A 13,172-nucleotide genomic window follows, 5' to 3' on the forward strand; every position below is an offset into this window, starting at 1 on the left:
GGATGAATGGGAAGAAGGTAGTTATACCACTGTCATTTCTTTGTAATCGAATAGTTGAGACTGAAACAATGGGTTTGCTGACTTTTGGTCCCAGTACTAAGAGAGATCGAACAAGAGGAGTTGGAATGGAGATCGAAACTTGATGCCATACAGTCCAATGAAAATCATCAGCATTCAGATACCCCTAAAGACCATGGTACACCGAAGCGCCCTCCACAGTTCTACTAAGTCCTGCCAATATTTTCTCTCGAAGACAGCTCTAAGTCTCCCTTCAAATTCTAAGGTCCTATCCATACTTGCAATAATCGGGAAGTGGGAAGTCTTTGCCTCTATGCTGATTCCTGCCGAATCATGGAATAAACCTCGCTGCTCTCATCAACTCCAGGACATTAATCCACGTATCTCGTGGACTCTCATCTCCCATGAAGCCAGTGGATCTTAACTTCTGGAGGTCGAGGTGCCGGTCGAAATTTAGCTTGGTCAAACCCCAGTTCTCTGAACCATCCATAGATGGGGAAGCAACATTCCAAGCCTTTAGACCGTACTCTTGTATCATACGCTTATATTCCGCCTCATGCGATTGAATATACCTGTCAGGTCCTGGTGACGACGTTTTACTCTTCTCATTATCCACTGGTGGCTCTCCAATGAGCCCAAACCATTCGCAAAGGGGTGGCCACTTCATCTCCCAGCTCCACGGTGTTTCTGAAGATGCTACGTTGAACCCTTCTCCTTTGATCCCTGGGCTAGGATGTAGAGACAAGTGAATAGAGGCCTTTGCGATCATATCAGCTCCGGCATCACTCGCGAGGGCTTTCCATGTTCCGAAGCTACCAGGAAACGGACATGCTGCACTTTTCCCGTTGATAAATCTATACAATGATAAGAACATAGCAATGGGGTAGACTGCATTATACGAGTTCATTCGTGGAACGAATCCTTTGCGATAGTGTTTTCAGCAACATATGTCCAAGAGGGGAATTGGGCTCTAGAGACGAGAAGCCAAAGTGGTTAACATACCTATAACTTCATCTGGCCGCGTTTCACACCACTTCCATGGCTTGTCTCTTGAGTATTCGTGCATCCATTTTGTCCACACTGGGTAGTGAAGCCTGTCAAGAAGTGGCTTTCGCAATGGGGGCAACGACTCCGAAAGAGGAGCAGTGTGGTAAAATTCCTCGGTGAAACACACCCCATATATAAAGGTGCCGTATTGAAGGTGAATAAACTCGAGATTCGGGGCAAGGCTTTCAATCACCGTCACTGTTTTCTGGAGAGATTTGAGGCTTGCTGCAAATGGTTCGTCATCGTCGTAATTAGATGGAGGGTCTTGTACTGGCAAGTCAACGAAAGATGTCAGCACATTAGGTATTCCTGCAAGTGTTGATCCCGTTAAGGATGCGATAAAACACCACGCACCGAGATAATATAGATGTGTCACTGTGTGTATATCTGTCACTTCCTTCTGAAACTTTGCCATCAATGTCTGCTCCTGGTCATTGTGGATATCGAAGCCAGATACAAGGCGAAATGCTGGGTCTTCATGACTCTGAGGCCAGAAGGAGACTTCCTCTCTGCTCATCGGCTTCCGAGTCACTCCGGTAATACGGCTCCAAGTGCCGGCTCGTGGATAGCCCTGCAGTAGCTGGTTGATGAACGACCAGCCTGATATGCCTGATGCGCCCAGAACCAGAGCATGTCGGGCATTTGAAGCAGCCATCTGAGATATAATTTCACGGCCCGAAGACTCCCCTTTGCCTTGTGAGGATGATGTACACTGACATGACCATTCTCCATCTACGCCCTATCAAGCCTTTAAATGCCTTGATGAAACCAAGATCTAATCTAATCTCAGCGAATACGAGCTTCCGCACGCACACAAACATATGGGGATCGATAACGCCGAGACGTCGGTATGTTTGAATGCCTACGGCCTGTAACTAGATATTGCAATAATTCAAGTTGTAAATATACTGTCTATCATCATCAAAAATGGTACTAGCTGTACGTTGTAAATGCAATAGAAAAAAGGAGATGCTCAGCCGCTGTCACCAACGGGGGGGGGGGGGGGGGGGGGGCTGCATGTTGGTGCTGCCAGCGGGCGGCGCCAATTGAGCGACGGGAAAGACGACTCGCTACAACACAATAATATTTAGCCATGTATGGAGCATTGAATAATTCCTCTTGATGGCAAGCGAGAGCGATGCCGTGAACAGCCACGAAAGTTGTGCTGGCCGGCTCAGTACACAAATGGCCTGCTGCGGGTGGCTGAGCCTCCTTAGTTGGATCCAACTTTCCAGATTGCTGGGCGGCGTAGTTCGCTAACTAGTTCAACATCTCTGGCCTCAAGGCTGAACCTGAAGGGCTTGTGAGTAAACTGGGCCTCGAAGCGCTGTGTGAGAATCGCCTTGCAGCCTGTTTGTTCTCTAACCATGGACCAGATATAATTTCTGCTTTTTCCTCCACAGGCAACTGTGAGGAAGATAGATCCATAGCTTGCTACGATGCCGCATTTCAGTACCAACGTCTTTCGAAGGGCCATCAGTTCCATTTGCTGTACTGGAATATCAAGAAAGGGAGAGAAGCCTGAGAGAACTCAGACAGGAAAAGATATGGCGCTGCTGGCTAGCATTGAAGACGGCACTTTTGCTACCCTTAGTGATACCCAGGCAGTTCAACTCTTTGGAGCTACCTTCTACTGGGAACTCGACCGGCTGAAGCGTGCAAAGCCCACTGTAGAGTCTTCCGGGACAAAAACACTAGGAAATCTCGATTATGATGGTCTTACACCGTCACAACTCCTGTTTGGCGAAGACTTCGTGGAAGTCAACCGGACGCTCGTTGGAATGCTCGCTTTGAAGTGGCTATGGTCGAACGACTACGACTCGTTCACCTATCATCAACATCCGGAGAGAAGGCTCCAGCTTGAATCGTTTGAGAGACTATATGCCATTTTATCTGGGGGCCTTCCGCATCCATACGAGATATACGCTCTTCTCGTTGCGATTGTGGTCAACGACCTTGGGAAAGACGACAGCCTTCAGGCCTCAGTCGCGGAGACCACGGGTCAGACGTACGATAACCATGATGAAGTCCTTTTAGCGGCTGCGAATGCTCAGATGATACCCTCCATCAATACCCTTCAGCCGGATTTGAGATCAGATCTGATGTTGGGACTCGAGGTTGGTTCAAGCTTTAACCTTGCACAGTTGGCTCAGGCAGAGAACGTTCCTGCGAGCCTTGAAAGCATATATGCAATGCGTGACAGAGAGAGGGCATTTTTCCTGAAATATATGGAAGTTCTTTTGGATATTGCAGGAGCTGCCGGTCACATAGACTCTCGAAGTGCAGGGGCGATGGTTGAGCCAGTATTTCGAAGCTACCTCGCAGTATACGATGCTCTAGTTGGAGCCATCAGTGGAATCCTCTCTTTGAACCAGGCGTACGACCACGTTCTGACTTGCCGTGCAAGGATCCTTGAGGAGACTGGGTTTAGGAGCTTATCGGCTCGCATACCGGAGGAACGAGCGTTACTACGGCTGTTGACAATGGGACGAGTAGCAGACATATCTTTGGCAAAATGCTTTTCAGAGGCATTCGCCAATTTACCAGAAAATATAAGAAAAGACCTAGTGGATGGGCTAGGGGCTGATGGCCTGAATATGAAGCCAGCTATCCTGCCGTACTACTCCCCTGGACTAATCGCAGAGGCACTGAGAAGCTGTGCCGGCAGCTCACAAAATACAAAAATACATGTTGTGGGCGCGTTGATGCGGTTTCTTGCCCGGGTCTACGGCGAAGCTGCAACCAAAGCACCAGAACGCCCGCAGGGAGAAATTTCAAATGTTATTGAGGTTGACTTATCCTTTGCTCAGCCGGTGGTATCAGGTGAGAATTTTAGACTAGATCCAACTGTGTTAGATGCATTACCAATTTCCCGGCTACACCGGCATGAATGAACTAGAACTATCTTTAACGTTTGATCTCGACGGGTACATCTCCAATTCCCGTCATTCTGCTTTTTCGAAAGGCTGATGTACCAACGCCCTCTACGGAGGTTAATCCTAATCTTGCTCTACCAGCGCTATGATAACGGCAGCTGATGCACGGCCCTCCTGAACGCTGTTCATATGTATTGCATGGAATAAAGTCATGAGGTTGAGACAAAACGGGTCACAGAGACGCCGTGGCTTACCTGCATGGGAGCACTCCGTACGGAGTAGTTATTTGCAATACAGAGGAAAAGAAAAACTTCATGAAATCGTGGCCAGCCCCCATATAAACGGTGGAAAAGGAATATGTTAAAAAAAAAAAAAAATAGGAAAAGAAAAGAAAAGAAAATGGCAGAGAAGATAGGGAATAATGGGTCCATGGCACACAAAAATGGTGATATCAAATCGAAGAAGGCGCAACGCCATTAACTGTCGTGATCCTTACGAGACGGTACTAGCTGGGATCGGCGCGCTTCTGCCATCAACCGATCCTTTTCACCAACGGCGTCCCAGTCTGGATCAGTACGGTTTGCATATGCAAGCTCAAGCCAGTTCTCCCACGCTTGGGTCTGCGGAACCGCGCCGCTAACAATCACCCAGTTAATCTCCTCCGTGGCATGGATGGCATACCAGAGAGTCCGTGTGAAGCTTGGCTGGGCGCCATCGCTGCCAATCTCATGGGCTGCCTTGACGTTGTCTGGGGTGACGTCTTTCCAATCATAGCGAGACATATCCCATATCCAACTCTTAGGCATCAACGATGATCCCCAGTACATGGCGTTCATGAGCATGTAAATTGCGGACACAACAGCCTGCATCGTCCATTCACAGTTCCCGAGTAGCACGACGGCAAACATGATGAGGAACGTTCCGATACCCACTAGAACCCTTGCCCACTGCTCACTAAGGGAGTAGTTGCATTCCTCCGTACCAGTATAGAGCTCGCGAGCTAGCTCCTCGGTGCATCGCACGACAATAAAAGCGCCCTCGCGCGTCCGTATGATGATGTCTCCCCTTGGCACAACTGCAGACGACGGCCGCACGGCCAGATGAGGCTTCCAGTAAAAAGCAAATCCGTTCAGCGTCGACACCATGGACATTAGGAAAATTGCAACTGCTGCCGTCCCATCCCTTATGACTAGCGCCCAAGCAAAGGCGCATGCGGTCATCAGGAAGGACGAGATGGTGATCAGGCTTAGAGGCGACCACTTATTTGGAGTAATTGCATATTTGTTTCCATGTTTATGCGGAGGTGGCACAGAGACAGGTCTTTTGGAGCGTAGGCCTTCGGGCATGATCAGCTTTTCCAGCTTGATGCTCTGTGATTTCTCGTACTTGGTTCTTTTCTCGGCCCAAGAGATCTCGTACACAACCACTTGGTACGGCTTCAAGTCGGCGATTGGATGAATGATATTGGGGAAGTAATTCAACTCATGAACCAGTGTCCCTGAATGCACGCCGCAAACAACTGCTGGAGGGCTTGGAAGCCTCACCGGGCGTGTTGCACGAAGCAGGGCCTGCGGTGCTGGTATCAAACGCGGCAGTAGGGACAACTTGGACGCAGTCAGCGGCTGGGCTTGATCAGCCACAGACGACTCCCCAAGCACGGCGAGAAGGCCGACGCCTTCCAGTCGCCATCCTGCGGTATCGAACCTCTCAGTCGGAAACCATCCAGGCATTGCGTTTGACGCTGCCGGTCCGCCGTGCTGTCCCGCGAAGACCCTGGAAGTTGGGAGCCCTAGATGTCTCTCTTTGTGCTTCCTAGTTATCACGGCCCAGGTATTCAGGATTACCCGACAGCCAACTCACCAGGTAAACATGTCCTTTAAGATCGGTATAACGTCTGGACCACCTTAGACGTGTAAAAACGAAGCCCTCGAATTGTTATGGATTTGCTGTAAGACCCTGTTACGAGGGCGTTCTCTGATTTGCCGCCGAATCAGCAACAAAATATTGATACGGATAATCAGTCAATCGACGGTGGCATCATCATTTCCCATCTCAAAGACGCCAGATGTTTACGTCAACTCCCAGCCCTTTTATTCCATTGCATTTGTTAGTTAGTTTTGAACAAAAAAAAAAAAAAAAAAAAAACAAAAAGGGAGTGGATCTTCAGGAGTTCGTATTTTACCGTGGATATAAATAGTCTAAGCCAGGTAGCGAGGCCTCGGAATTTGATGCAGGCAAAAAGTTAGGCCCAGGGATATGGACCATGTCTTAAACAATTATTGAAAGAATGGTCAACATGCGTTGATTTAGTTATTTGGGGGCCGACAGTCCACATAACTAACTAACTAATCAGCTAACTCTGCGCTCTGTATGGGCTGGTCCTTGACTCCCTGATGGCGAAGATCTTCTCAGTTGTCTCACCTTTTTCCTATCAAGACTACAAGGATTTCTGCCAGTCTTTCATTGATGTGCTCGAAAATCGTCCTGCAATTGCCACCGATTTGGGAGATATTGGATACAAAGCCTCAGAACGGCGCTTACCCAGTAGTTAGTTACCCTAACTACGCGCCTTGGAGTTGGCTAGTTTTATTGAATATGCGCTCTGTACGCCATAGGAGAATCCTTGAGGCCCTATTCCGGTCACTTTTCGAGTCATGATGGATCTCCCTATTGAGATGTTGACAGAAACCCCCAAGTTTAGAACGATTGTTTCATTCATTACCTTTTCTCAAAGGGTGGTCAGTTATCTGCCTTATCGACGCTCTATAACTCCGGGTCTCTGGGATTTCCGGATTATTTCTGTAATGCCCCAAGCAGACGAATTCCATGACGGGATTGGCTAAGATCCAGGCTGTTCCAAGTTTAAGTGTCGTCGAGTACATGAATCGCGCATCATGCAGCCCATATCCCCTTCCAGGTAAGATGCAGCTTCCCCAGACATGGAGGGCCAGCATTTGATATTCCACAAATGGTGTACTCCGTAGTCTGTGCTTTCAACTAAGAAGGTGGGGGGGGATGAATGTGTCCTAAATACTCTGCATTTGGCTGAGAAGCTCTTACAACTGGGAAGCTGGGAAGCGTGTAGGCTGACAACTCCAAGCCTAGTGTGGTAAGTATTAAACCATAGTTAGCGGTTGGCGTGCATCTTGTATGGAATCTCGGTGTGGCCTTAAGTGCATCATAAGATACTGGACACGGGTACGAATATTCCACTAGTCTCTCAAGCCATGAAATAATTCTAGTCTCTCTCGATAGCAACGCACATTGTCCAATATAAATCAAACACGCCAACGTATAAAACGGTATTCAGTTCCTGCGCCCTGGAGTGCCACTGCATCCAATATTTCTCACAAAATGTACACGAAAAGTAAGTCGAATAATAGAGGCATAAGGAAAGGAAAATTGATTACCTCTAGCATAATAATAGCTCTGATTGCATGTTGTTAACCGCATGAAGCCACGCTAAGATTCTTTGCTCTCTATAGCGCATGTCTGGTGGTACCCTCTCCGTTAACTGGGAATGTGAACCCACAGCAGTGGCATACATGAGATTTTGGCTACGTTGTTCTGGGAACAACATCCGCAAATAGCTCCAGATTGCATTCCGTAGTCGTTCGACAGACTGAGAGACCAGGCTCGCGAGAAAATAGACATTTGGTTCCGTGTCGGATAGGACTCTCAGCCTCCCCGGTAGAATTTCTGGTGCTTGGAGTGAAACTCCGGTAGGACTGTTGTGCCATCGTTGCTGTTGGGTTGGGGATGAGGATGATAGTCTTTGGATCAAAGTGAATAGGTCTGTAATGACAGGCTCATATATCTGGAGAAGATTGGTGTAGCTAGATATAATGATTGGAAAACTCAAGGGTCGAGAACTTGGGCTGGTATGACAAGGGAAGGCGATGGCCGGCTGGTTGTATGATTGGCAGTGCGATGGTCTATCCTGGGAGACATCACTGCAGAAATCAATCTCGGATCCGGACATGCTGATGATTTGGACAAGTTCGTCAGTAGCACTGAGAATTTCAGCTAGTGTTGCATCACGGTTAGGGTACACTGTGTTTATTAAAGGTTGGGTAGACGGGGAAGAAAAGAAAGCGACTAGATCCTGAATCCTAGTGTGAAGACGGTAAATTTGATAAAGTCGACGGTAAGATACTTCTTGATAGCTTTCATTGTTGGAGCTATTCGGTATTGTGGCAGACAAATCAGGGTCGAGGGAGATGGACAGTTGTGTTTGAATATCTTGGAAGCCAATATCTTGAAACTGAAGATTGTTTGTTATATTTTGCTGGTTATTTGAGACACTGGTGGACAAGTTATTCGTGACGAGGTCCATGGCCAAACTCCGGTTGTCCTGATCTGTATAGTATCGAGGGGGAGGGGCAACATAATTACGCCCATTATTCGATGCAACTGGGTCAGAGAGTGAGTTGTGTAATGATGGTGCTATAGAGTTATCAGTACCTTAGTTATGCGTAACATCGTAAGGGTCCACTTACTATAGTTCTGTTGAGCTTCTCCGCCCCCGCTATTCTGATATGTATAATTGCTGCCTAAGAGCTCATTAGCAAGCATGAAAGTTACGAGGAGGGATAGCGTACCTAGACTCAATGATACTTCAGAGGAAGCTATATATGAGCTAGTATCATCGGATGGGGTAGTGTTGTTAGAAGAATTCAGACGTCTTCTTCCTCTCGGCCGGCCAAGGGGCAAGGGTGCACTGTACACACAGTCCAATCCAAGTCTTGCACATCGCTTGCATTCATTATCCTCTGAGGTCCTCAAACATTTGCTCTTTAGGTTATGACATTTGTCACAGGCATTTCTCTTCCTAGTTTTCATAGACGGCAAATAAACTGCAGCCATCCTGTTTGAGTTGGACATGAGACGTAAACTTGTTCTTTAGAGAGCAAGTACTCGTAATTTGGTGAAAATTGTGAGCCCCGATTAACCTGGGTATGTTCAATGAGCCTGCAGTATATCTCCGAGCGTAATCAATGTTGTGAAGTTTGGGAAGGTTCATTACCAAACTCCAGATATGGGTCTGGACCTTTGGGTTATCTTAAGTAGTTTATATTTGAGTTTTCAAGCGGTTTCTCCCAACATCCACGGAAAGTCAAATGCCTTTCAGTTCGCCGTTGAAATGGGTAAGCATTCCAATTCTGCTAGTTTTTGTTGGCCAACAAAGATACGCGCGATACCTCAACCAATGTATACTATTAAAAAAATCGGATAGCAAGGCAAGAACTGATGCCAAGGTGATAAGATGTACTCTGCATCACTATTATGCAGTTTCACCATCATAATGAGGTATTCAAATTATGCGGCGCAGCAACTGTGAGCTGCAAAATAAAGACAACTGAATGCCTTTCTTATGCTTGATGTTAGCCGCTAAGGTTGCTACAATATGCAATATTTGTCAGTGACGTCCATAGCTAATTGGTTCCGGTTTTAGAAAACATAGCATGCTACAAAAGTATACTATGCGGTGGGTAGTACAATGCAGGGCGACAAGGAAGAAAATTAGCTTGGTAAGCCTGGCTCATTACGGCCGCAGCTATAAATGTCAGGTCCGGAGGTTAAAGAAGAGCATGATAGGCCGAGTTGAACCAGTGGTGACGGTAGGTTTGAAAGGAGGTGCCAATTGATTGAAAGAATGGGCCACACCCATATCAATCATGTTTCTTCTTCCCCCAAAACCATATCTTGCCTAGCATCAGCCGTTGAGTGTATCACAATGATGTGTTGTGTAATCACCATTTCTGCCGCATGGCACTGTTGTTTTGTTTCTCATACCGACGCAAGATCGACGTTGGAGCATGCATGGACGCGCGAGCCGGGCTAGTTAGCCCAGTAGTTCGCCTGCTAGCCTGTTAACTAGTTGACTAATTGACTGGTTAGTCGGTTCTTTATCGCATGCATTCGTCACCCGCTTATGGAGAACTCCATACCTTGAAGAGAATACGACAGTCGCATTGACCTTCTCAAAGGCAAGCAGAACAACATCCAGCGCTGGCCTGGAGCACTCAAGAGAGAAGCGAAGAAGTTCGGTTGACGATAAATTAAGCTTCGAATCTTGCCTTGACGTTGCGGGAACAGCCGCGGCCGGCGAAGCGCGAATCAGAGCGCTTAATTTTGTTCCTGTGCGCGCCAACGGAACGTCCAAACCTTGGAAGCAGCAGGACCGGACGGAAAAGACGACTGCTAGCTTGACCCCAGTCTGCACCCCCACATCACCAGGAGGGCCTACTGCCGACAACGGTTCCGCCATAACATCTCAATACGCCGAGGGGCCCATCATCTGACCAGCATGGCCCAGCCAGAGACTCCGAAACAATGGGAGAAGAACGTTGGAGGGAGTGCACCGGTCTCACAGCAGTTGGCGCCTAACACATATGCATCAGAAACCGCACTAACCTCACCGGAAGCAGATGTTGTAACGAAGAGTGGTTCGCAGCTCCAGCAGAACGAATCCGCCAGTGACTCGACTTCTCCAGCATTCCTCCAGGCTGCTACAGCGGCCCCTCCTCCAGAGGCGTCACCCAACCCAAGAAGCTGCGTAACATGTCGCCGCAGAAAGGTCCGCTGCAACAAACACCACCCATGCTCCAACTGCATCAAGGCAAAAATCGAATGTGTGTATCCTAGCCCTGGAAGAGCCCCAAGGAAGTCAAAAAAGCCCCGAGATACAGAATTGCTGGCGCGCTTACGAACTTTGGAGAATATTGTAAAGAACCTCGGAGGGCCAGACGCAATAAATGGAAATCCATCATCATTATCATTGAAAAAGCCCACTCTCCACCAAAACAGCGCTATCGAACAACCAGGAAATTATGCAAATACCTCAGATGCAGTACAACAGGATGCTACAATCAAGAGCGAGGTCCCTGATACGAGTGAAATCGAGGAGAATATGGGCAAATTAATGGTCGAAGAGGGAGGTAGCCAATATGTTAGTCATCGATTTTGGACTACCTTTGGGAAAACGGTGCGTTTATATCTCCTTTTTCCATGGCAACCCACTTTTTACAAATATTAACTGTACAAATACTGACTTGTCCCAAGGTGGATGATTTAAAAAGCATACTTGATCCCCTTTCATCAGACAATGAAAATGATACGGTTGAAGAGTCTGCCTTTGATGAGTCCTACGGTGTGAATCATGATGGGTTCTTATTCGGTTTTTCATCACTCGCACAAAGCCTTCGGGATTTTCATCCTCCACCCAACCAAGTGGACATTCTTTGGGAGACTTACATTCAAAATATTGCTCCTATGGTCCCTATTTTCCATACTCCTACTTTAAAACCGGCGCTTTATCATGGTACTAAGAACCTTGATTCGTTGGACAAAAACACAGAGGTAATGATGCTAACGATATACTACACAAGTGCTGCGTCTATGAGTGCTGCAGAATGTCTTGCTCGTCTAGGAGAGCCCCGAGACATTGTCCTGGGCCGTTATCGCTTTGCCGTTGAGCAAGCACTAGGTCGGGCAAAAATCTTACACTCTGGGAGTTTTACTTTGCTTCAAGGATTAGTTTTATTCTTGCTATGTGTGAGACAACACGATGATACTCGTTACGTGTGGTCGATGATATCCATCGCCTATCGTATCGCCCAGGGTTTAGGCCTTCAGCGCGATGGAACTAATTTCAACCTATCACCCTTTGAAACAGAAATGCGCAGACGTTTATGGTGGCATATTTGCATTCTTGATTTCCGGGCATCTGAAGATTATGGCTGTGACCCATTCATATACGAATCTTCATATGACACCCGCATGCCCTTGAACATTAATGATGACGACATTTCTCCCGATTCCGTGGATTTCCCAGAAGAGAAAGAAGGCTGCGTCGAAACATCATTCTTTCTGATTCGGTGTGAGATTGCTGTCGTCAACAAGAGGCTGAGCTTCATCCCACCCAGTTCTTCTTGCAGGCTACAGGTTTCTCGCTACTCCATGGCTGAGAGAGAAGAACTAATTGACAAGCTCAGTTCTAACCTTGAGACGCGATTTGTTCGGCACTGTGATATGACTATCCCTATCCACTGGGTCTGCGCCACTGTTTCCCGGCTGGTGATTGCAAAATTATGGCTTATGATACACCAACCAATGGTTCAGAAATCTCAACGCAACCCGATAGCCAAAGAAACCCATGACCGGCTTCTGATGACATCCGTGGAAATCCTTGAATTTTCTCGACTTTTAGAAACGAATGTTAATACGGCGAAGTGGGGCTGGCTTTTCAGGACACACATGCAGTGGCATGCAGTTGCATTTCTCCTGTCCGAGCTGTGCGTCAGGCCACTCTGCCCTGGAGTTGACCGTGCGTGGAGAGCAATCAATTCTGTTTACGAGGCTTGGAATATGCACTCTGAGAAAAAGAACGGTATGCTCTGGCCAGCCATTCGCAAGCTGATGGCAAGAGCGGTGAAATTCCGAGAAAAGCAACTTCACCAGCTTACTCTGCAGCGCGGAAAACAAGACCTTGATATCCCAGGCTCATGTGCAGCTACTCCGTCCACAGACCCTTCTAGTACATACCTGACCTCCTCCTCCTCACCACCACATTACCTGCGTGAACCAACCAGCTATTCCAATTTAAGTTCAGACATGCACATCGACAATACTACTCTTAACCAGAACTATAACCTTACTACCATACCACAATTGGGCACCGCTCTAGAAACCCAGTGGGTAGATCCGGCGGCGATCACGCAGGTCGATACTAGCATCTTGTCATCTGCTTCCCCATCTTGGTCAGATTGGGACCAATTGGTACGTGAATTCCAGCTGGATGTCGCCCAAGGTGGCCAAGCGAATACTTCTGCGCTCACCGGGGAAGTAGTGATCCCTGATTGGTTTGAATAGTACCATCCACTATCACTAGCTGGCTTGAATTCCTTGCTTTTCTACTCGTTACCCTCGTCTTATAATACCGAAACACGTTATATCATAATGTTATTGAATGGCATGGTGGCCTGCTCATATGACCAATGTTATTAATTAATCCGCATGCATTGAATGCCGGTGACTACCTTGACACTCGCTTGCCAGACAAGGCATTTTTTCATTATAGCAAGTTCTTCTTATACCCCCCAAGTTCGGATCTATAGCGTTCCAGTGTTATTTGGCAGAATTGCCCACCGATTCCGGCAACTTCAGTATCCCAGAGATGATTGCCGTGAAATCATCATAACATGTTATTAAAAAGCTGTCCAAATCTAG

General features: G+C 47.4%; 5 protein-coding genes across 5 annotated transcripts; 2 read left to right on the plus strand and 3 right to left on the minus strand.

Annotated features, from left to right (window-relative positions):
• Window positions 1-349: 349 nt before the first annotated feature.
• On the minus strand, window positions 350-1,720 carry ARB_01288 (uncharacterized protein; the record flags this gene model as incomplete). The annotated part of the gene is made up of 2 exons (XM_003012283.1): window positions 350-906; window positions 1,021-1,720. 2 exons carry the CDS (start codon window positions 1,718-1,720, stop codon window positions 350-352), a joined length of 1,257 nt encoding a protein of 418 aa, XP_003012329.1.
• A 784-nt stretch (window positions 1,721-2,504) lies between these two features.
• ARB_01289 (uncharacterized protein) lies at window positions 2,505-3,959 on the plus strand (the record flags this gene model as incomplete). The annotated part of the gene is made up of 1 exon (XM_003012284.1): window positions 2,505-3,959. One exon carries the CDS (start codon window positions 2,505-2,507, stop codon window positions 3,957-3,959), a length of 1,455 nt encoding a protein of 484 aa, XP_003012330.1.
• Window positions 3,960-4,417: 458 nt separating this feature from the next.
• Window positions 4,418-5,671, minus strand: ARB_01290 (uncharacterized protein; the record flags this gene model as incomplete). Its single annotated transcript, XM_003012285.1, has 1 exon — window positions 4,418-5,671. The coding sequence occupies one exon, from the start codon at window positions 5,669-5,671 to the stop codon at window positions 4,418-4,420; it is 1,254 nt and encodes a 417-aa protein (XP_003012331.1).
• Window positions 5,672-7,353: 1,682 nt separating this feature from the next.
• Window positions 7,354-8,807, minus strand: ARB_01291 (uncharacterized protein; the record flags this gene model as incomplete). Its single annotated transcript, XM_003012286.1, has 2 exons — window positions 7,354-8,387; window positions 8,441-8,807. 2 exons carry the CDS (start codon window positions 8,805-8,807, stop codon window positions 7,354-7,356), a joined length of 1,401 nt encoding a protein of 466 aa, XP_003012332.1.
• Window positions 8,808-10,251: 1,444 nt separating this feature from the next.
• ARB_01292 (C6 transcription factor, putative) lies at window positions 10,252-12,815 on the plus strand (the record flags this gene model as incomplete). Its single annotated transcript, XM_003012287.1, has 2 exons — window positions 10,252-10,893; window positions 11,007-12,815. 2 exons carry the CDS (start codon window positions 10,252-10,254, stop codon window positions 12,813-12,815), a joined length of 2,451 nt encoding a protein of 816 aa, XP_003012333.1.
• Between the last annotated feature and the right edge of the window lie 357 nt (window positions 12,816-13,172).

This window comes from Trichophyton benhamiae (genome assembly GCF_000151125.1).
Source record: "Trichophyton benhamiae CBS 112371 chromosome Unknown Abenha-G-c-208f01.r1, whole genome shotgun sequence".
Lineage (NCBI taxonomy): Eukaryota > Fungi > Ascomycota > Eurotiomycetes > Onygenales > Arthrodermataceae > Trichophyton > Trichophyton benhamiae.